This window comes from Aythya ferina, assembly GCF_964211825.1.
Source record: "Aythya ferina genome assembly, chromosome: 2".
Taxonomy (NCBI): Eukaryota; Metazoa; Chordata; class Aves; order Anseriformes; family Anatidae; genus Aythya; species Aythya ferina.
Window position 1 is genome coordinate 141,026,952 of NC_140297.1, and position 21,143 is coordinate 141,048,094.

Genomic DNA, 21,143 nt, shown 5'->3' on the forward strand with positions numbered 1-21,143 from the left:
AAATCATAGTATTGAGGCAGTTTTAATGCTTCAGAGACAAAATAATTCTGTAGCCCAGATATATTCTGAGTTATAATTCTTTTGATCTCTGTTGACACTTACTATTTAGTGGCTGTGTCTCACCAGAAATACTTTCCTCTTTCCTCAAAATGATAAGTTTCTTGTATGTGCTCTGTGATGTTTTGAGAAGCAGAGATTGCAACTCTTAGGGCTCCTAAGAGCATTGACTCACTCTGAGACCCTAAATAACTTATTTAGGCTGAAATTTTCATTAAGGCCATAGAGGACATGGGCATGTTTTCACTCGCTGCATACAGAGATAAAATCTAGACATTGAAGAGTCAGACTAGGGAGGCCATGCTCCAGCAGAATGATGTGGCACCATCTGTGTGCTCCTGCCCTGGGGGAGACCACCACCCCAGGCTGCTCCCCAGGCTCCCCAGTTGCTGCCTCTGTCCAAAGCCTGCACTCCATAAAGGGGAAGGTCATAAGGCAAAATCATTTGGGATATGCTTTGCACACATGATGCCCCTGATACTTATTCATACAAAGGTCAAGATCATTCTTGTAGAGAAGGCTGCCTCACAGCCAATATTCTACTTAAGTCCTATGTAAGCCTCAGAGTAGGATTTAGGTAGTGCATAGGACTTGTGCTCAATCTCTGTTCAAGGGTTATTTCACTCATAGCTATATAGTCTGCCTTATAAATGGGCATCACTACTTATATCAGCTTCAGTCTTGACTATGGTAAGATATAGATAGCTGTGTGTGAAAGCAGTGTGATAGTCCAGACTGAGGCACTGAAGGAGCAAGTGAGGGTACTCTGGTCCGTGTCCAAAAACAGCAGTCATTCCCTGTCTGGCAACAGTGGTAAAAAGCTATGTTGGTCACTGCTGGTACTTGATCATAGAAGATGTAGATAAGCACATAACTCATGAGTGCTGGAGCAGTGCAGAGCCATGTGTCTGTTATGCATGGCCATCTCCAGCAAGTGCAAAGAAATGATTAATTTGAATCTTGATATTGTACATTTTAGTTATACTACATTTATCTCTATTTATAATAATTTTACTTTTCATATAAATTGTAATTATAATGGATGGAACTATATATTGCATGCATGCACTGGAGCATGGCATTCAATCTTCCTTTGTCCCAGCCCCCCCTTTCTCCTTCCTAATCTCGACAGTAACTAGATCTTTTGGATCATCACACTAAACACTGATATATTCAAGTCTTTGTTGAGATTTATTTTTTTTTTCTTAGTACTCTCCTCCTTTCATAAATTTGTTGTGAACATTGAAAGGAAATAGGGAAACCATGTTAAAGCATTTTCTTCTGTAAGACATTTAAGCAGTATGACTTACAAACTCTGAGCTAGAAATCAGCATCCAAGCAGTGGTTTCATAGCTCTGAGCATGCATATCTGGCAGAAAGCAAATAAGTTCATCTGCTGTTACACAAATGAGTGATGGAAATAGATCCTTCTATCTTGAAGCATAAGTACTGTAAACTGAGAAGACACCGCAGATACACTCACAGATGATCTCACTGCTCTTGCTTCTACAGTTAAAAAAATACTTCCCAAAACATTTTTGTTCATTTGATATATTTCATGATGTCAATGTTAGTGCAGCAGTGTTCATGTTAAGTTAACTTTAATAGCTTTTTGCATTTGCTAAGAATGCTGCCTGGATATTTGTCACTTTCTCCAAGTAAAAAAATAAATTAGAAAATCAAAAATATGATATTAATTATTTTATTTAAATGTCATATGTGCAAATAGTATTGTTCAGACCGAAAAGAAAAAGGTGGCATCTTTCAGCTAAAAGGATTCCATAAAGTCCTAGGGAAAAAATGATGTACGTGATAATGAAATGTTTAATTTTCTGCTTGGAGAATAGTTTCTTTTTAAAAGGCTTCCAGTTGAGTTAAAAAAAACATTATTTTTAATTTTGTCCGTTTCGTATTGTTTTACATACAGTGCTCTGTAGAACTCTTACTGTATTTTACCTATATGAAGCAACTGATAAAACAGACTCGGGACTGAAATGTCTTTGCATATATCGGGGGAGAATCCGCACACAAAGGAACATTTATCAAGGGCGGCTCTTCCTCTGCTGAGAAAGGGAGCAAACCCAAGAGTCCAGATACAGATGATGATCTTATCGAGAAAACCCTCTTCAGTAATATCATCAGCCTGCTCGTGCCAAGTCTGGCATTTCTGTATCATGTGTATTTGTGATGGAGAGAGAGGGAGAGAAGCTGTGCAAGCTACGTGTAACTGGGATAAAGTGCCTACTCAACCCACCAGGTCTGCACAGTGTTATAATATAATTGGGAATCCTTTTTGCCAGTATAGAGAGTGTCCATGTGAGAATGGAGTGTGCGGTATTCCTCTCACAGAAAACTGCAGGAAGGGCTCTTTAGCTAAATTGATTGCTTTTGTTTTTTGGTTTTGTTGTATTTTTGTAAATATTTCTACTCCCATTTTTCCTTAGCACACACAGCAAATAAAAAACCTCTTCAGCTTTGCATCCTAGATGTGAAGATGGGAAGTTATTCAGAAATACAAAAATAATATTTTTTTTTCTTTCTTGCATGAGATTTAGACTTTGAAAACAGAGGTGGGAATTGCTCTTGCAGTGGAGCAGACTCAAAGCTAAACCTAGTTGCTTCTGATTTCATGTTAGGGTCAAGATTTCACCATGATGGCCTTTTTTTCCATTGAAAAATCTGAAATTTAACTTGCAACTATTTATGTCTAGAGCTGAAGAAACCTGAGCATGTTGAAGTTATTTGAATAGATTCCTTGTTGCATTTTGTCTCATTATGATTAGATTAGAGCACTGTGCATTGCATGTCTGTGTGACAGACTCAGACTGGAGTAGGATAGAGAACCATCATGTACCTCAAACTTTCTTTTTCTTTTTTTTTTTTTTTCTTCTTTGTTTGTTTTTGTTTGTTTGTTTTTAAGATGATTGAAAAGATAAAAGGATCTTTTCTTCTTTACCAGTTGCCCCTTTGTCTCTAGCCTTCTGTAGTTTTGGCCCTAGTATTCTCCTGGGTGCAGTCGCCCTCTTTCCAACTTCATGAGCACAAGGCAACCCCAAATTTAGGGACATGGCAATGTCCCTGTTGTGGTCAGTAGCTGGAAGTGTGAGCAAGCACTGCCTTTTCTTTGGGATTCTGTCAGGGAAATAGAACTCAGGACGTCTATGGAAGTGCATAGAATAGGCTGCATTAATGTTGCCTGTCTGTAGACTAGGTGCTGATATTAACAGAATAATTTTCATATTTTAAGGAATTTGCTGAGAAACTGGAATGAACCGTAGACTTGGAAACAAGTGAACAAATCATTGACATTTCTTAGGGTATATTGTGTAAATATCTTTAACTTGCTTGTCTTTGCACTTCCTCCTTTGAATAGGTTTCCATAAGTTTAGCAAATCACCCCAAATAAAGAAAAAGTCTATACAGCTGTGTAAGACTTCCACTAAGAAGCTAAGCAGACTCCAGCAGCAGTGTCCTTTATGTACTCCTTCCTAACAAGAAGAAAACAGTACTTTTTGTAATAGTTCAGCTTAAGCCTTGAAAACAATTTTCATGACATATTTGATGGACAATTATTATGTGGGTTTCCACTAACTATACCTTTATTAGTTATTCAATTTCTCTGATGTTTAGCATTTCTTTAGTTGACAGTGCCAGCACCCTGAAATTCAGAAGTTGCACTGTCATTTCAAATTGATGTGTTCACCGCTGTAGGTCTGTGCTTTTCTAACCTGATATGAGATCTTGTGTTCCTGCTAAATTCTGTGCATTATAGGAGTGTGAGTTGCTATAGGAATGTAAGACTGTTTCTTTTGTATTGGATTTACATAAGCATGTAAAGAAGTTACAAATATAGTACAAATTTTTCATTCTGAAGTGTCAGTACATACACTTCTTTTGGAACTGTGGTCTCTGAAAACGGTGCCTGTGTTGTGAGGTATAATGCACCTTCACATCACTGAGTTTAGCTCTGCATTGCAGTTGGGAATCTGGAACAGCTCTTGAATCTACACCTAAACATCCCAGTAAAAAAGCTGGAGTACTGTGTGGTGGTATTAGCCAGAGCCTAGTGTGTAATAATCAGTAATGAAACTTTTTCTCAGAAAATAATAACAATAACAATAACAATAATAATAATAATAATAATAATAATAATAATAATTTTGCCTGCACTAAACTATTGTTATCTGACTACTTGGAGGTAGAGAATGGTTTAGATGTTTGATAGGCCAGTTTTCAGGCCTGGAAGTATGTATGTGTTTGCTCACTCCTGCAAGGTTTCTGCCTCCCTCTGTTTCCTGAATATCTTCTGTTCCCATGTCTTCAGGCTGTGTTTGTATCCCAAGCAGACCCAACTCGAAGCTTCAAATTGTTCCCTCCTTACACTTCCCCTCTCTTGACTTGTTTTTTTGTTTTTGTTTTCCTCTTTCCATGCCTTTTTTTTTTTTTTTTTATCTTCTGAATATCTTTATCTATTCTTTCACTACTCTCACTTTCAGAATGTTCTTTCCTTCTCTTTATTGTCCATTGTAGGACAGTGCTGTTAAAGATAAGGATAACACCTGCACTCTCTGCCATTTGCACTACTAGCAGGTAGGAGAGATAAAGAAACTACTTCTGACTTTCAAGACCCTAAAGACAGGTAGTGAACAGCAAGGTTTTTGTTACAGAGGGTGGAGAAGCTTCATTGTCGTCCTTGCCTAGGGTGCACAGCTGCCCTGTGACAGCATTGGGAAGGTGGAGCAATATTAGGCAGCTCAGTTAGGAATGAAGCAGCAGATGGCAACTTCTCCTGCTTTATGTTTTCTATCTGGACCTAATTCTAAGTATAGGAAAAGAAGAGTGGTTGCTCAGAGAGGTGAGTTATACCCGTGGGTTACCCTTGTGTCTGAACCACACACAGCCATCATTCTAAAATGTCTTGTTGACCTTACTCCTTAGAATGGATGGGACCAGGGAGGAATGGGTTTGGGGAGGAATTTATGGGAGGTTGCAGTGACATCAGAGAAAGAAAGAAGGCTGCTCAGTTCAGAAGTCCTTCACTGGAGACAGTGACAGGAGAATAGCAACCCTCCGTCCAGGATGACTCTCCAAAACTGTTTTCTCAGTTTCCCCATGTCTGCTCTTCCTTCCATCCTTCTTTCTTAAAAGTGGCCTGGTCTTATTTTCTCTTCTTTGGGGCAGCAAAATTCAATATTAGCTTTGCTTCTAGACAATGAAAATAACTTTTTTTTCTTTCTTTCTTTTTTTTTTTTTTTAACAAAACAAAACACCTTCTTTCCAAGATTGATTGTAATTTAGTATTTTACTCTTTGTACTCTAGTGTGAATTTGTCTCATATGTATGTGAGTCTTTATAGTTAAGGTAGTTACAGTACTTGCATCCCACAGCAGACTTGTGCTGCAAAATAGATTTTACCCTGAAACCTCCCAGATCTCATTTCAAAGTGAGTGTGCTGGAGACTGGGTGCAGTGCTACCAGCTGTGGAGAGATGTGAGCTCACACTTATTCGTGGGTTGAATTAAGTAAAAGAATGTATTAAATCCCTGACAAACAAACATGGTGATGTTAGATGGTTGGCCATTTTCAAAACACAGCCATGTGAATTGCTGTTTTAGCCAACCCTCTTCCACAATAGCAGTGGCAGCTTTCCAGTCAGTGCTGGAAGCAGATGCAGTATTCATTCATTCATACAACCATTCATTCAAGAAGTGCCATGGCTTAGCACATTTCGGGTTATTGCTTCAGATCCTCAGTTACTTGTTTTAGAGTTTTGGGCTATTGAATGTGTTCTATGGAAAGGAAATGTTTCTGTTTTGCCACCTCCATTATGTTATCTTCTCCAGTGCAATTACAAGCTAATTCAAAGCTCTTTGTGTTAGGCTAATAGCTTCTGATTCTCTGCTGTCAACCAGTGCCTCTTTGTGCACTTCTAATGCTGTTTGCCTGTTCCCCTACCACTTACCTATGAAGCACATTATTTTTTCCAGAGTAGAGTCTCATCGTAGGCAAATCATTAATGGAACATCAAAAAGATCCCATCTGTGAGAGTTACATATGGCTAAAATCACAATTATCAAAAGTCTCTCTCGTCCCCCCCCTTACCCCCCCATTCTTATCCACACAATAAATGTAGTTGTCAGCAGGATAAGTTCACGCATCGGATAAGGTCACAATTTCATTTAGTGACAACTTCCAACAGCGTGAACTTGCAAGGTTCGATTTATTAAAGAGTCAGAAAGGATAAGATCACTGCATGGCCAGCCTGATTTATCAGGGTTTGACTGGAGTACTTGAATAGAGAATGCCATATTTCAAGTTTATGTTCAAAACTGTAGTTTAGTGTGTGTTATGTCTCAGAGACTTGAAAATTGAGGGAGGAGAATTTAGAGGAGGTATCTCAATAATGCAGTTTATGTCTGCCAAGCAAGCGTACAAGCATTTCATATCAGAAATACCTTGTTAAGAACCCTGTGAGTGGAAATGGGATAGTTCTCCACTGTCTGTGAACTGCTGTGTGCAAAAATACACATATTAGTTTGTTCCAGTATTAATTGCAGATTCTTCCTGTGCATGCAGCAAGGCAGGCAGATCTTGGGATCTGAGCTGGGCCATGCTTAAGTAGTTATGAGAATGTTTTTCACTCCCTCACTAAGACTTCAAAGCAGTCCTTGTTTGAAATTACAATGTATACAATTTCTCTGCAGTGCAAAAACATTCATTAACACAGCCAGGTGGCTATGCATAGGCAATATGCAAAGATAGAACCATTTGCTGGTGGAAATTGGTAGAGGCCCATGATGTCAAATAACCAATCTGTAATTATAACAGAAAAAGAGCTTTCTCATTCTTTTTCACTGATACCACTTAGAAAGATATTCCTGATAAAACAAAAACAAAAACAAACAAAAAATCTGCTACTGCTAAAGCCATCAGTGACTTGGTTAGAAATGCTAAACATTTATAAATCTGGATAAACTCATTTCTGAACAAAGTAGTTCCATTTTTCTCCCATAAAACTTTGCTGATCATTCACCTTCAGACTCCTTTTTTTCTTCTTCCAGAATGTGGGCAGATGAATGAGAGCCAGAATGGTTTTGTTCAGAATGCTATTTATAGCTGAATTATTCTGGTATTCAAACTGTGGTCAAATCTTAAGGGCCAAAAGCTGTTGTTGGGTTCATCTAGATGATGCATGGATTGTTTAAAATGATCCTAATTTTGCTTTAAAAGAAGACAAAGTTAAATTGGCTCCTCTACCTTCTGTTTTATGCAAGCCTTGTGTGTCATCCCTAAGACAATATGTATATGTAAGAAAAGAATCCTAAATTGAGTCCTTTCATTCTGGTGTTGTATTCACCAAGGTGGCCTAATATCTTAAAAGCCATGGGATGTTTTCTAGCTGTGCTAGTGAGTCATGACTTGGGGCTTCTTTTACAGTGCAGCTATCATAAGTCTTTGAGTAATCACAGACTTTAAAAGTATGCTACATCAACAAGATAAGAGAAACAGCCCACAGCACTAACAGCATTATCTTTTACCAAAATTGATTATCCCATACTATGTGTCTCAAATATTTTGTATAAACTTACTCAGCAAGCTGGAAATAAGTGTGTTCCTGAAGAATAAGCTAGGAAAGAAAATGAATAAATAAATAAATAAAACAAAAGAACAAAGAGCAACAAAAAACACAATTGTGTAGCAAGGAAAAATGAAGTAAATATCAGTAAATTGAATGTCTTAAGTCTTTTTTTTTTGTCTTTTTTTTTTTTTTTTTTTTTTTTTCCTAACTTGCAAAAACTGAAAGCAGGGCATTACTTCCTCTCTGCTTATATTTCTTAGTGCTACTTTTGTTATGCCTCTTGCTGTCCTTTTCAATATGCCAGTTGATGGGTGTAGGATCAAAGCAGCAAACTGCCTCTCTGATTTGCCCAAGGAATCATGAAATATATCACGTTTTATTCCAGGTGTGTGTATATGAATACTATTTATTATAATTTGCTGTTAAGGGAAGAAACAATATGTTCAATGTTCAATACTGAGGTGGTCTGTTGCAATTATGGGTCACTAGAAATTCCCTACAGTGTTTAACATAGAATTTTCATTCTTTACTTCCCTTTTCTCCCCACTGTTGGTATTTTCTGTGGCCAGGCACCTGTGAAGAGTCGGTGCCAGCTGAGATTTTGCAATTCTTGCTGCAAGTTATGGGAGGGCAATGAAATCTCAGTGACTCTTCCTTTTCCTAATGTAATCCGTCACTACAATTTTGATACCACTTTCCTAATACGAAATTTCAGAGGAGCAAAATCTTGTAAAAGAATGCAGAAAAGTTTCAGGCTCCTTGCTCAGTAGTCAACAGAATTCATCAGAGGATTTTTAATAGTGACATTTGCAATCATTCTTTTACAACCCCTTGTACCAGCCTCTGACCTCCCCCTGCTTAGTGCAGACAAAGGAGCATATACAATGATTTTACAAAAGGGATGAAGACGTAGTAGGAAAAAATAATCTTAGCAGATGCTTGTAGACCTCACTTTGAGGTATTTTTTTTTATATATATTACATTCTCTTAGCATCATTTTTTCCTCCAAAATAAAGATTTTCAGTGACAATAATCTTTGTTAAGGATCAAACTGTAATGTGCTGCACCTTGCATGAATGTGGCCAAAACATGTGTGTTTTCCAAGACATTTGAGCAAGTTGTTTTCCCAGCCCTAAAACTACTGTACACATATCATGTTAAAATGGCCACTGGTTATGGTGAGCATAGAGAAATTTATCTTTTTTAGAAAACTGTGATCAAGGGAATCAATCAAAACCTTTTGTAAACCAATTTGCAATCTACTGCTCTCTATTACGGTGGTCTTGATGGAGGGGGAAATACAACAGCTTCAGTGCAACTCTGCATGTTGCTGCCCCACCTGCAGTGCATTTCAGTGTACTAATACATACTGGAATGTATTGCTCAAACTACAATGTGGGACTCTAACAAAAGGGAATAAAAGAGAGAAATAATCTGTATTAATTTACTCAATTATCAAATGGAAGAAAAAATACACTTTTGGAAAATAGAGTCTCATTTTTATGTCTGCCTTAAACCTGAAATACTTATCAGATATTAGATTCATGTTATTAATCTTACTTAAAATATAAAGTGTAATGATGTGTACCTTAAAACTTAGGTAGGTTTTTGGATATCACTGGATGATCTGCCCTAAGTTTGTCGTTCTTAATCCATTAAAAGACAGGCCTGCTTGTAAATCCACAGGTGCAGATAAGGAGTCACTGTTTGACTGTGTCTGAACCCTTTTCAAATGAAAAATGTCAGTGGCAGAAAGGGAGGCTGAATTATTTTTTAAAAGGGTTTTCAAAGATTCTCATGATTCCTCTGGTATCAGTTAAATGTGACACGTCCATAGACATAGCTGTTTTTTAGTGAGTAAAAGCAAGCTAACGCTACAGTTTTCATTCCTATGTAGAAAGAAAATGTTGCAGCTTTTGTAAGTGATCAACATGTTGCCTTGCAGTACCAGAAAGATTCCTGTCTTCTATAACTAACATACATGTATAAAGATATTTTTTAAAGTCCATAAAATTTGTGACTTTTCTTCTGTGAGAGGGAAAAAATGCATGTATATGGATGCATATATATCATGTGTAAATTATATATAATAAATCCATAAGCTTTGCTGCTTACATACTGCCATTTAAACTGTCATAGCTGTGTCATGATGAGAACTCACCCGCACACATTCAAGCTTTTGTCATGTAGTACAGCTCTATTTCCTAGATTTGTTCCAGTTTGCAAGAAGGACCTGATGCACAATTTTAAGTAGAGTAGTTTTGTAATCTGCAACACTCAGAGGTGAAATTTAGATTTCTGCACTTGGAAATGGAATCTGGAGCCAAGTCTCCTCTTTGGAAAATGGTCAAGATTAACTCCTGCAGACAAGGAGAACCTTCGCTGTCTGGCAGTAGCATAAATCCAGGCGTTCATGGGAATGGTTTGTTGGGGGAAGTCTGTGGAGACTGCCTGCAAGCCAGGAGGAGTTACTCACTTCCTTCAGCCCAAGGTTAATTTCTCAGCAATTGCCAGTTCTAAATCTGGGATGAGTTTACTTCTTGCATAGTTGGACTTCCCACTGTTTGTTCAAAAGCAGAGTCCTGCTTTGGGGGAGAGTTGTCGAGAAGGGATGTGCTGCTACAAAAGGCAGGAATTGCTGCTGCATCTGAGAGGTGTGGGAAGGGAAGCAGGATTTAGTACATGGGCTGCAGCACACTGGTGTGAGTTCTGCTGGTCCTGAGGACAGCAGCAGATTTTCAGCTTTCATGCCTGCCTGTGGGAAGGGCAAAGCTGGGACGTGCAATGACTTGAGCAAATGCAGATAAATTTCTGACAATAAAAGCACAGATCAGTCCCCTTACTATGTTTCATCCCCCTGAAAGTAGGAAAGCAGAATTTATTTGAATTATTATAGAGAACAATGTTGAAATTGTGTATATGAACATAGCTACACTGTAATGTCTGTTCATAGGAAAACAGGTTTCTTGAGGAGACTGCTTTGTAATGGAAATAGTCCAGAGTATTTTTTTTTTATCCTGAAATAAAGTAAAAAATCAGAAAAGTTAAAGTGAATGGAAGTAACACTTTTAGGGGTTAATTTTGAAGTCCTTACTTTCAAAAATAAAATATGCAAATGAAAAATTAATAATTCGTACACACTGAAAAAAAAAATCACTCTCTTTAGCCCTCATTGCTTAATTATTTTGTGTTAAAACCTCAGTCTAACAAGTAAAGTTCTAACTCTGAACTGTTACTGCCTGTAAAACCTCACTCAGTTCAAAATCTTTCTTTTTTAAATTCTAGTAAATATTTCTAGTAGTTGTTTTGAAATCAGTGGAATTGCACTGGATTCTATCACTATGAAGTATGCCTCTAAATTTTTTAGAAGCTGAATGCTCCAGAATGTGGTCTTGTGACAGCCAAATGGATCATGCACTAGGGTACATGCTGTTGCACTCCCAGCTATCATCTTCCCCCTCCTCAGCATTTCTTAAGAACTTTCTTGAAACCACTCTTCTGAATAAAAATGCCTTCAGACTGTACTGTGTGTTTTCACACAGTACAGGAAAGAAAAGGGACTTTCTAAACCACATTTGAATATAACTGCAAGGAAGAAGTTTGTTTTTCTTTTGCAGGATGACCTGATCGGTTGTTTTTTCAGACAAGTGTAATTAACGCTCATTCCTGGCGTCCTCCAAACTCTGCAACAATGAAAACGGAGGTGGCTGTTGTCAGGGCACGAGTGAAAGTGCTCTAAGCACTGCTTGTTCTCTTTGTTCGCAGGAGAGCTGGAGGTGGTCCAGAAGGATGGGGAGCGCAAGATCCAGAGCAGGCAGCAGCTTCCGGTCGGAACAACATGGGGGCCGTTTGCTGGGAAGATGGACCTGAACAATAACACCTTGGTACGTACACTCTCCCAGACGCTTTGCCACAGTACAGTGCAATCTGTGGGGGAAATAACCTAAGTTATTGCCCATCCGGAGCATTTGAAAAACAGTCATTGTTGGCTTTCACGGACAGTGGTATTTGGATCTTTTCCAACTAGTTCGCCTATGGCAACCGTCCACATAAAGTTATGTGGAGCACAGGTTAACAATATTCAACTTGTTATTTTACAGCAGAAGGGAGGCATCGCTTCCTTGTTTGCTAAACCAAGCTGCTGCCTTTCAGTAACGCTATCTGACTTTTAGTGGCTTTCTAAGTTTTTCATAGCATTAATAGGCGAATTTTTCATTTATATTACTGGATGGTATAGAAAACAAATAGCTATATTAGTTAAGGCTAAAATTCATTAAATTTGACTCATTAACAAGGTTGCTGAACATAGTAAGATATTCTGGCAGATTAAAATTATTTTGGAAGATATTGAAAGTCATCTGCCATATATACATAATTAGCCTTTTTTTTTAATATTATTCTGATTGCAGAAGGTATGTGGGCCGTATTACTTATAAGTAACACTTTGGTGACCTCAGTTCCATGTGCTGAAAATCATTGTCATTCCTAGGTCTTCTTTTAATTTTTACTTGTATCAGTTTTAAACCTGAGCTTCAATACTTCAATATTATTTTTATATAGTTGAGATCAATTTTCTGAGAGTATCTGGAAAGGTGATAAAAATAAAAAAAAAATAAATAATAAGAATAAAAAAAAAGAATATCTCTAGAAGAAGATCTTTAGGCTATCTTTGAATATGCATTGCCCTGCAGGATACCACTAAAGAACCATTATTTTCAACTTGATCACTGGTTCCTATTACAGACCTTGCATGAATGCATTAACATAAAGACCCACTGAACTATTTCACAGTAGTGTATTACATACATTTGGGGCAGACACTGTTGAGCTGTAAATTGAGAAGCTAAACTTCCCAGTGTTGGGGTTATTGTTCTGCTGTTGGAGGACCTGAATAGAGTGTGGAGTGCTGAGTTACTAAAGTAGCATCAGGGGAAGCATGATAGAGAGGCATGTGGACCTTGGGAAAAGGGGAAAACTGAAAGCCTTTAACTCCTCCCTGGAGAACCTGTGCCTGTATGTTAGAGTTCTGTTTCTAATGTTTACAAGACATGTTTCTTTCTATAAACATGCCTATAAAAATTATAGAGAAGCATTATACTATTATGAGTATATAGTAGCAGTTTAACACCTTGGTGTTTCATAGACTCTGACATAGTTTATTAATCACAAGATGTTACAGAAAGTCACATGGAAGCTTTGTCTAAGTCTCCTGGAGTTCAGTATTACCAACCCAGATCAGATTTCCCATTCAGTCACCTCAATAAAGGATGGATTTTCAAAAGTACTGGACGCTCAAAGCTTCTTATTGTTAGAAAAGGGAAAATTGATAATTTGAACACCTGTCTCCATTTTCTCTTCTTCATCTATTTCATTTTTATTTCTTCATCTATTTCATTCTTAGTCTAGTAGTCTATTAGCAGGCTCAAAAAGTTTTTCATAAAATTTCATTTGTGACAACTACTTGCAATTCAAATATTTTTCTAAGATTCCACCATCACTACTCTCCTCAAGTTCCATGTAATTACCCTATTGCCCTTTCAACTTCTACCACTTCTTCAGGTATATAAGACTTGCAGCTAATGTTTAAGTATAGGAGATGATGTTGGTAGATCCTACATGATGAAGGTTATCATTATCAGATATCTTTATGATCAATTTGTGACATATCAGCAATTGATTATATTGCTTCATTTTTCTATTCTGAAGCAGAGGTAGAGCAACTGAAATCCTTCTGTCAGGAACTTGCTTCTCCTTCAGTAGCACAGGCATATATTAAGGTCTCTTATTTGAAATTTGGGCAAATACCACTTCTGCTATAACAAAAACAATTAGCTAATTTTGTTTTTTAATGAAATTGTAGTGAGACAATTTCTCACAACAGTGAGAAGAGCTGACTTTTTAGTTTAGTGATTATGATTAGAGGGAGCAACTTTCTCAGCCTAGTTCAGAGAGATGTGGGATAAAAATTCTCAGAAGTACTTTTCTCACTAAACTGGAAAAATACCCCTTTGCTTCTTGTCTAATTAAAAACTACAAAGTATTTTTGCTGACAAGTGAAATATTTTACGTTTGTTATGCTACTAATATAAATATGTTTTTAAATCTGAAAAAGTTCCTGTAAACATAAGTGAAGTCCTTAGCAATATTGTTTTGTCCCCTGAGCATCTCTATCCATTGCGATAGTCAAAACTGAACTGGATATGATCTCAAGAAATTTGAGTTAACTTCGAAGTTGAATCTAACTTTGAAGTTTGCCTCGAAGTTGAATCTAACTTTGAAGTTTGCCCTGCTGTGAGGAGAAGTTTGGACTGCATGACCTCCAGAGGTCTCTTCCACCCTGAATTATTCTGCGATTCTAAGAAGTTTCTTTTTCTCAAATATCAGGTGTTTGCTGCAGTTCTACATTTGTTACCTGAAAATGCCGTGTAAAGAAATTTAAACCTTTTGATAGATCTTTAATTTACTGTTAAAGCAACATGAACACAGTGCACAGTGACAGCTTCTGCATATCTTTCTTCTTCCTTTTTTTTTTTTTTTTTAATGATTCTGTTTTATTTATGATCTTTCTGTTTGCTTGACACATTTGATTACTTTTTTTCACTGGCATACATGCTCTCTGGTTTACATAAGGGCAGTTGTATTTGTTTACTTAAGTTATTTATATCTGTTTTGGAAAGCTCATTTGGATAAAGCCTTGCCTCCATAGAATTCAATCAAACCTTCACATCAGCAGCTGACATCAGGTTTAGTTCATTTCTGAATGAGAACTTCAACAATCACACTGTTATAAACATCAAATAATCTTTGGAGAAAAAGCTTTAATGTGAATTTTTGGTATAGAGAGGAAAGGAAAGAAAAATTTGGTGAAACTCATGTGAGTAAATATCACAATATTTGCAGCTGGTCTCTCTGCTGAAAATTAAGTTGATGGTTGACCACAGGTATTTTACCTGACTTTTCTAATTTTTAATATGGCAATATGACACACTGTCTCACAGGATATATTTACCTAACAATTACAGCCTACTTACTATCCTTTCACTTAACACTGTATTGAATCTGTACATGTAATATCCCATGGAAATGCTTCGTATTTCAAGCAGTGCTGTGGTGCTGAATACAGACTCATTGCTGTTGGCTCAGGAGATGAAGCAAGATAGTTAATTCAGCATGGTAATTAATTAAGTCACCAAGCCAGATGTCAAATACTTTTTAGATCTTTCAAGTTTCTGTCTTGAAGTATATTAACAATATACATCTCAGAATAGGGGAAGGTTGAGTAACTTGAACAAAAATTATTTAAATGCTGTTTGCAATTACAATAGGAACAGCAGTTGTTCACTGCATCAGCAGTGCCACAGCACTGTTGGGAGATGTGGTGGAGCAAGGTCCCTATCAGGACTTCAGGATAGTTAAAATTTAATGGTAGACTCAAGGTAGCTCAATGACTAATCATGTTCTTAATTTTTCTCATCTAGGAGTCAGAGAGTTACTTTACAAAGTAATTTACCCCATTGTATTACTATTACTGTTGCTAAAAAACCCTGCATGCACACAACAAAAATCTTCAGAATGTTGCTTTTTAAGAACAGTGAGTCTTAGATCTTAAAAATTTTCTAGGCATTTAATTCCTATTTCAATATGAATTTAAGAACTTCATATATAGCTATCTAAATACTTATTTATATATATCTAATTAGATAGTTATTTAGAGTGATAGATCTCCTATTTAGATAGTTTTAATGATCCACTCCTGTAATTTTTCCAAACTGATGCAATTCTCCTGCTCTCAGCTGCTGGTCTTTGTATCTGTGTGCAGAATTGGACACAGAGGTTATTGCCCTCCATTTCTTTACACTTCCACTTCCTTTCTGCTGCAGACATAAGTTGATAGTCCCAAGAAAATGAAGTATCAGTGTTTTCAAATGGAAGCATGATGATACTCTGATGCCAGTAGTGAAAAAACAGAAGTTTTTTTTTTTTGCATTGCCCTCTCTTACTGATCAGGTAAAAAAAAAATAAAAAATACTGTCATACTTTCATGTGACAAAAACGTATATAAATTGCACAGGACTTCAATAGAAATACAATGGAAGAGATTTCTTGAAAGAATTAAATAGATACCTAGAAAGTGTACTGCTGAAATTAGAGCTTGTTCTCTTGTTTTATGCTAAAAAGAGATCATATGCTAAAAAGAGAACATATTTCCACATTTTCTTGAAATTTAAAGTAGTATTGCTCTTTTGACAAACAGACAAATGAAGAATTTTGTGAGATACTTTTTTTTTTTTTTTTTTTTTTTTACCTACAGCTGGTGAGAACTCAGTTCTAAAGGAAGACAACATGATTAAATCAAAATGATCTCCAGTTTTACCAGGAAGGCTCCAACTTTGTGCCTTTCTGCATCACTAAAAATACAGCAGTTCCTGGGTACATAAAAGTAGACAGTAATATATTTCTAAGCTGGCACCCCGTATCTTGTGGTTCCTGTCTTTAACAGTGAAGGATGTTTGTACACATGCCAGATATAATGTGAACAGGCCAGTGAGAAGAATGGAAGGCTACTCTAGGCTGATCATACAAACCACTGGAAGAGTATCTGCTGCACATATGCAGATCTAAATTGAAGTCACTAGCAGTTTAATTAAGAAAAAGCAGTTTGTTTGCTTTTCCCAGCTGCAAATATTTTCCCTCTTTCCCAGAAACAAAAGAAAATTTCAAGCAGTTCCTAACTGCATTCAGTGTTTCTCAAGAAGCGGCACAGGACCACGTAGCCCATGATGAACATCAAGCCGTGGATGATGCCATCGCTCTGGTAATCGAGTAGAGGCATTCTGAGATGTGTTTTCCTTTGGCTGCAGCCATCTAGTTTTTGGTGTTAATCTGTGCCCATGGCAGGGTTTTGTGAAACAAAACAATGAGCATCTGGATCCCGTCCCCCATTCTTGTAGTCTTGTCACAAGGAGGAGCGGGTGGTGCAGGCCTGTATCAGCCTGATAAGGAAAAGAGGATTCAACATGGCTGTGACAGGAATACGTGGGAGGAAAGTGTGCAGGGTTGGACCAGGCAAGCAATGGGATACAGCAGAGACCCTTTAATGGGATCTGGGAGGTTCAGCGCCAAAGCCACACTTCTCCTGGAAGATATCCTCAGGAAACAGTTTGATTGGGTAGTGCTGTGAGGGGCTGAGGAGCCAAGGTTCAAAATGCAGTTAAGTTATTCACTCGCTAATCTGTGGCTGGTCACTGCAGGTCAAAACCCTCATATCTGTAGTAGCCAGCAACTTTTAATCTCCAGAGTTGCAGTGTGAGAGTTTGCTGGGCACTTGGTTGGAGGTTCTATATGGCAACTGAGAGAAGCAGCCTGTGACAGGCTGTCTCTGATTCTGTATAATGTGTGAGGCAGTTTTTATCTTTAGACATTTACCTGCAAATGGGGATTTGGGCTTTTATTAGTACAGAGTCATTTTTATGTTTCGTTACCAAAAATAATATATTGAGTCACAAGCCTTGATTCTAATCTTTAATATACTGTTCTTTTACCTTTCAGTACTTTAAAGTGACTACAAAAGCATTCCTCTCTCATTTTTATTGTTCTTATTGCCAGGTTCTCCATGTTTAAAACTGTAGCTTGGAAACACTTATTTCCTAAATACTGAGAGACTTTAATGTAGCAGCACTTCTAGATGGCAAATTGCATTACACTTATGGAGTGCACTAATGCACTATACAAGCATCAGTGACAATTACTTCAGAAAAACTGAAACATTTTTAAAAGCTGAGATACATTAATATGATGTGGAAGTTTTCATTTAAAATCCTTTTCTTTTCTTTTTTAGCCCCTTGACTGAAGCCCTTTTTTTTTTACAATGACACATACCCATGGTTCACTTTGACAACTGTTTGTCAAACAGCAGAATTTCACATTTGTTACGAAATACCACTAGTAACTTTGAAAGGTTTTAAAAAGTAAATCAGTTTCTTGGTACTTCTTATAAGCATGTCCATTAAACAGACTTTTATCTGAATACTCTCATAATTATGTAATAGATACTACCAATCATTTTCATTAAGCTGACAGAAAACTCAATAAACTATCTGTGCCATTTCAGCAAGGTTCATTTCACTAGTGGGATGCTTCTCAAATGGGGAATGCATCCCAGGGAGGTTTGTCAGGGAGCAGCTGAAAGCTGGAGAAGCTGAAAGCTCAGAGAGGAAAGGATGGGGCAGGGACAGGAGCGCAGGATGAAAAAAGGGCAAGAAAATTCAGTTCAGCAGAAACAGAGGGAGACACCAGCTGTGAGTGCCAGGCTCTTCTGTTTTAGGATGTGGGGAAAAGCAGAGAGAAGATAATGTCTACTGCATCGTGTATTATGCTGTTAAACTGTCTTACATGTTAAATTTAGAGACTGCCACTGCAATGACCTGTGAGTAGCAATGTATTCTTGTGCTACTAGGCTATGGTCATCTATTCTAGCCTTCTTTGTACCATAGGCTTTAAACCTCAAGCATTTATTTTGCTATTGCTGATTTTGCCAAATTCATAACACAACTTGTACAACGGGATATAGTCCTATTTAAGAAGTTTGAGTGAGAGAAGGAATTGATTTAGCTCCTTTTAAAGTCATTCATATAGCTCAGTACACTGAAATATCTAACAGGCAAGAGTTCAACATCCACGATAAGGAATATAATATTAATATTGTCTTCTGAGGAAGTTTTTAAAATTCATACTTTTTAGAAAGACATTTTTTCTTATTTATGAAACATTTGTATTATTGTAGGCTAAGCTGATATAAAATGCCAGATTTAAATATTCAGGCATTTTTTAAAATAACTTCTTTTAAATAACTTCTTCTCACTATATTTTACACAACACCTTTTTTTTTTTTTTTTTTTTTACTGTGAAATAAAATTCAGTTTCTAAATTGTTGACACTTAGTGTAACATCCATAGAACAAGTACAGGAAAATCTAGCTCCATAATTTTATGGGAATGTAAAGCTATGAATATGCTCGTGTCTGCACAGATGTTTGCATTGTTAAGCAAGAATTTGGTGCTTAGGAGGGGCTCTGAACCAAGAGACTCACAGGCTTATGCTCTCTCTTTCACCATTAGAAGAATAAAACATCCTGGATGCTCCAGGGTTTCTCTGGGGAAAATACATAAAGCTATGTCTGCCCAGGGGTAGTTAGCCTTAGTGGAGCCACTGTTAGTGGAGGGGAGCACCATGATGCTCTTGCGTATGGAGTGGTAGCACTTGTGTGCACTCAGCACATTGTCCAGACAGTGTGTGTGGACATACATGTGATTAAGAAAACATCAATGGATGCTTTCCATAAGACCTGTCAAGGCAAAGCATGCAGTTGTTTGGAATCAAGTGTGCTGTAGATGAGATTTCAGTGTGAAAAGAAAATACACAATTTGCTGGTGTCAAAATTTTTATGTGCTAATAAAAGTGCAGAACTAGATACCACTCTTTCATGCGCATTATCACTGAAGCAATAATAAAATTTGAAACTATTGTCTATCTTCATTTAAATGAAAAAAATGACTGAGTAAAGGAATGGACCTGTGGTTTCAATGAAGACAGTGGCAGCTTGCTGCTCACTTCTGCACAGCATGATGAAGTGATCAAAATTCTAAACATCAGTTCCGTTTGTGCCTGAATAGGCATAAGAGAAATAGCCTATACATTTTCAAGACTGATTGGAAGAAAACATTTTTCTAGTTATTATTGCTACCAGGAAAATTAACTACATTTTGTGAAAGTATGTATTTTAATGTTTTGAATAGAAAAGAGATATTTATAGCAAGTATAGTTAGCACAGTATACATAGTCTCTGTTAATACATACATCTACATATACAAAAAAATAAGTGTAGTAAATATATGTATTTATACATACATCTGTATGTGTACAATGTCAGTGCTCGCATGCATATAAAAGAACAGCACCTTCTAATATAAAGAAAACACTGTGTTGTTAGCTCCTAAAAATCAGAGCTGTATTTGAAATACCGTAATTTTGCTGAACTTTACACTCCATTCAGCTATAGTGGCTTTTCTAATGATGTTGTAGTATCACATAGCCAGAAGCAAGACTTATCCTTTTCCAGATGCAGTGGATCTACTTTGCACCACCAAAATATGGGCATGGCCTGAGATCTTCAATGCTGAGAGAGGTTTGTAAATGTCCTGGGCCTCATTTATCAAGCCTGGAGAACAAGTTCATCAATCTAGTCCCATGGTGACTCCGCAGGCTTCAGGGGAGCTGCAAAGATGATCAGCTCCAGCCATTAGGGCTCTTCTGCGAAGCGTGCAGGAGTCACCACTGCTGGCCATCCCTGCCCTCCCCAGCAGTCTGAGACCACCTGCGGTAGTGGGAAGGCTGCAGCAATTCTAAATTACATGCACATAATCATCAGACTTGATAGTCTCACATTCATATCCCATCATAAATAACTTAGCATTAATAAAGTTTTGCCCGATATTTTTTCACTAATGCATTTTATCATGTATTCCTCAGACTAGAGAAAAGGGGAAAATATTTCAACATATTTACACAAATGTTTCACAAATTCAGAAACATTACATATAGTTACAGTCATGTATTTTCTTTTTTTTTTTTTTTTTTTTTATCTGAGGTCTTTTAACATACTTAGGGAGTAATTGAGTTTTACATGGAGAAAATAATGTTCTTTCTCTGTATGCTCTAAGGGAAGGATAGCGGTCTGAATGCTACTGATGCATTTAGAATAAACTACATAGCATTTGAGATATCATCATAGTTTATGTATATTATTCACTCTGAGAAAATGTCTTATAATTTAAAATATCCCTGTCACAGATTAGTATTTTCTATCTCTTTTTTGACATTTTATTTTTATATATATCTGAACGGCACAGAAGATTTTATTTTATTTTATTTTATTTTTATAAAAGGTTCTTATATGTTAGTAATTATTATTTTTATGCATTTATTTATAAACACCTCTTTAACGCATTTCCCCAAGATGTTTATTCTTCAAACCTTTCTGTTGCACAGTCTCCAAGCTGGAGTGTGAGTGACCACATTTTTAAAAAGACAAACCTGGCAATCCTGCCATGTGTGAGGACATCAAAGACAAGTTGAGGGGAGCTGAGGGAGGTGTGCCTCAGTGCTGGGGAGGTGAGGAAGGATTATTCCCTCTTTCCCCCTCCTGCAAGCTGTTGTCCTCACTTTTGGAAGAAAACTGGGACAGATTAGCATAAAGGAAAGAGAGCAATGAAGCGGAAAACAATAGTAAGTCCAAAATATCTTAGGCTCTGTTGTGTTTAAGAACGGGCTGGACCAACACATGGGAACAGAGTAGGTTCAGCTGAGCCATGGCAGGAGGGAAGGAACAGGAGCAGATGACCCCGTGGCTTCTGGCATCTTGGTTCTGTGCAATGTCTGAAGCCAACTTCACTTGTTTGTCTGCCCAGAGATGCCTGCAGGTAGCTAAAATCTCTCAAGATTGGTTTTA

The 21,143-nt window shown here is 37.2% G+C and overlaps 1 protein-coding gene across 3 annotated transcripts in view; it reads left to right on the top strand.

The window, feature by feature from the left end:
• Positions 1 to 21,143, top strand: part of ZFPM2 (zinc finger protein, FOG family member 2) — a 321,808-nt gene that overhangs the window by 148,765 nt on the left and 151,900 nt on the right. For all 3 annotated transcript variants that reach the window (XM_084511800.1, XM_084511801.1, XM_084511802.1), the window contains one exon: positions 11,402 to 11,520. In XM_084511800.1, coding sequence (XP_084367926.1) covers positions 11,402 to 11,520 — 119 coding nt within the window. The remainder of the gene's footprint in view (positions 1 to 11,401; positions 11,521 to 21,143) is intronic.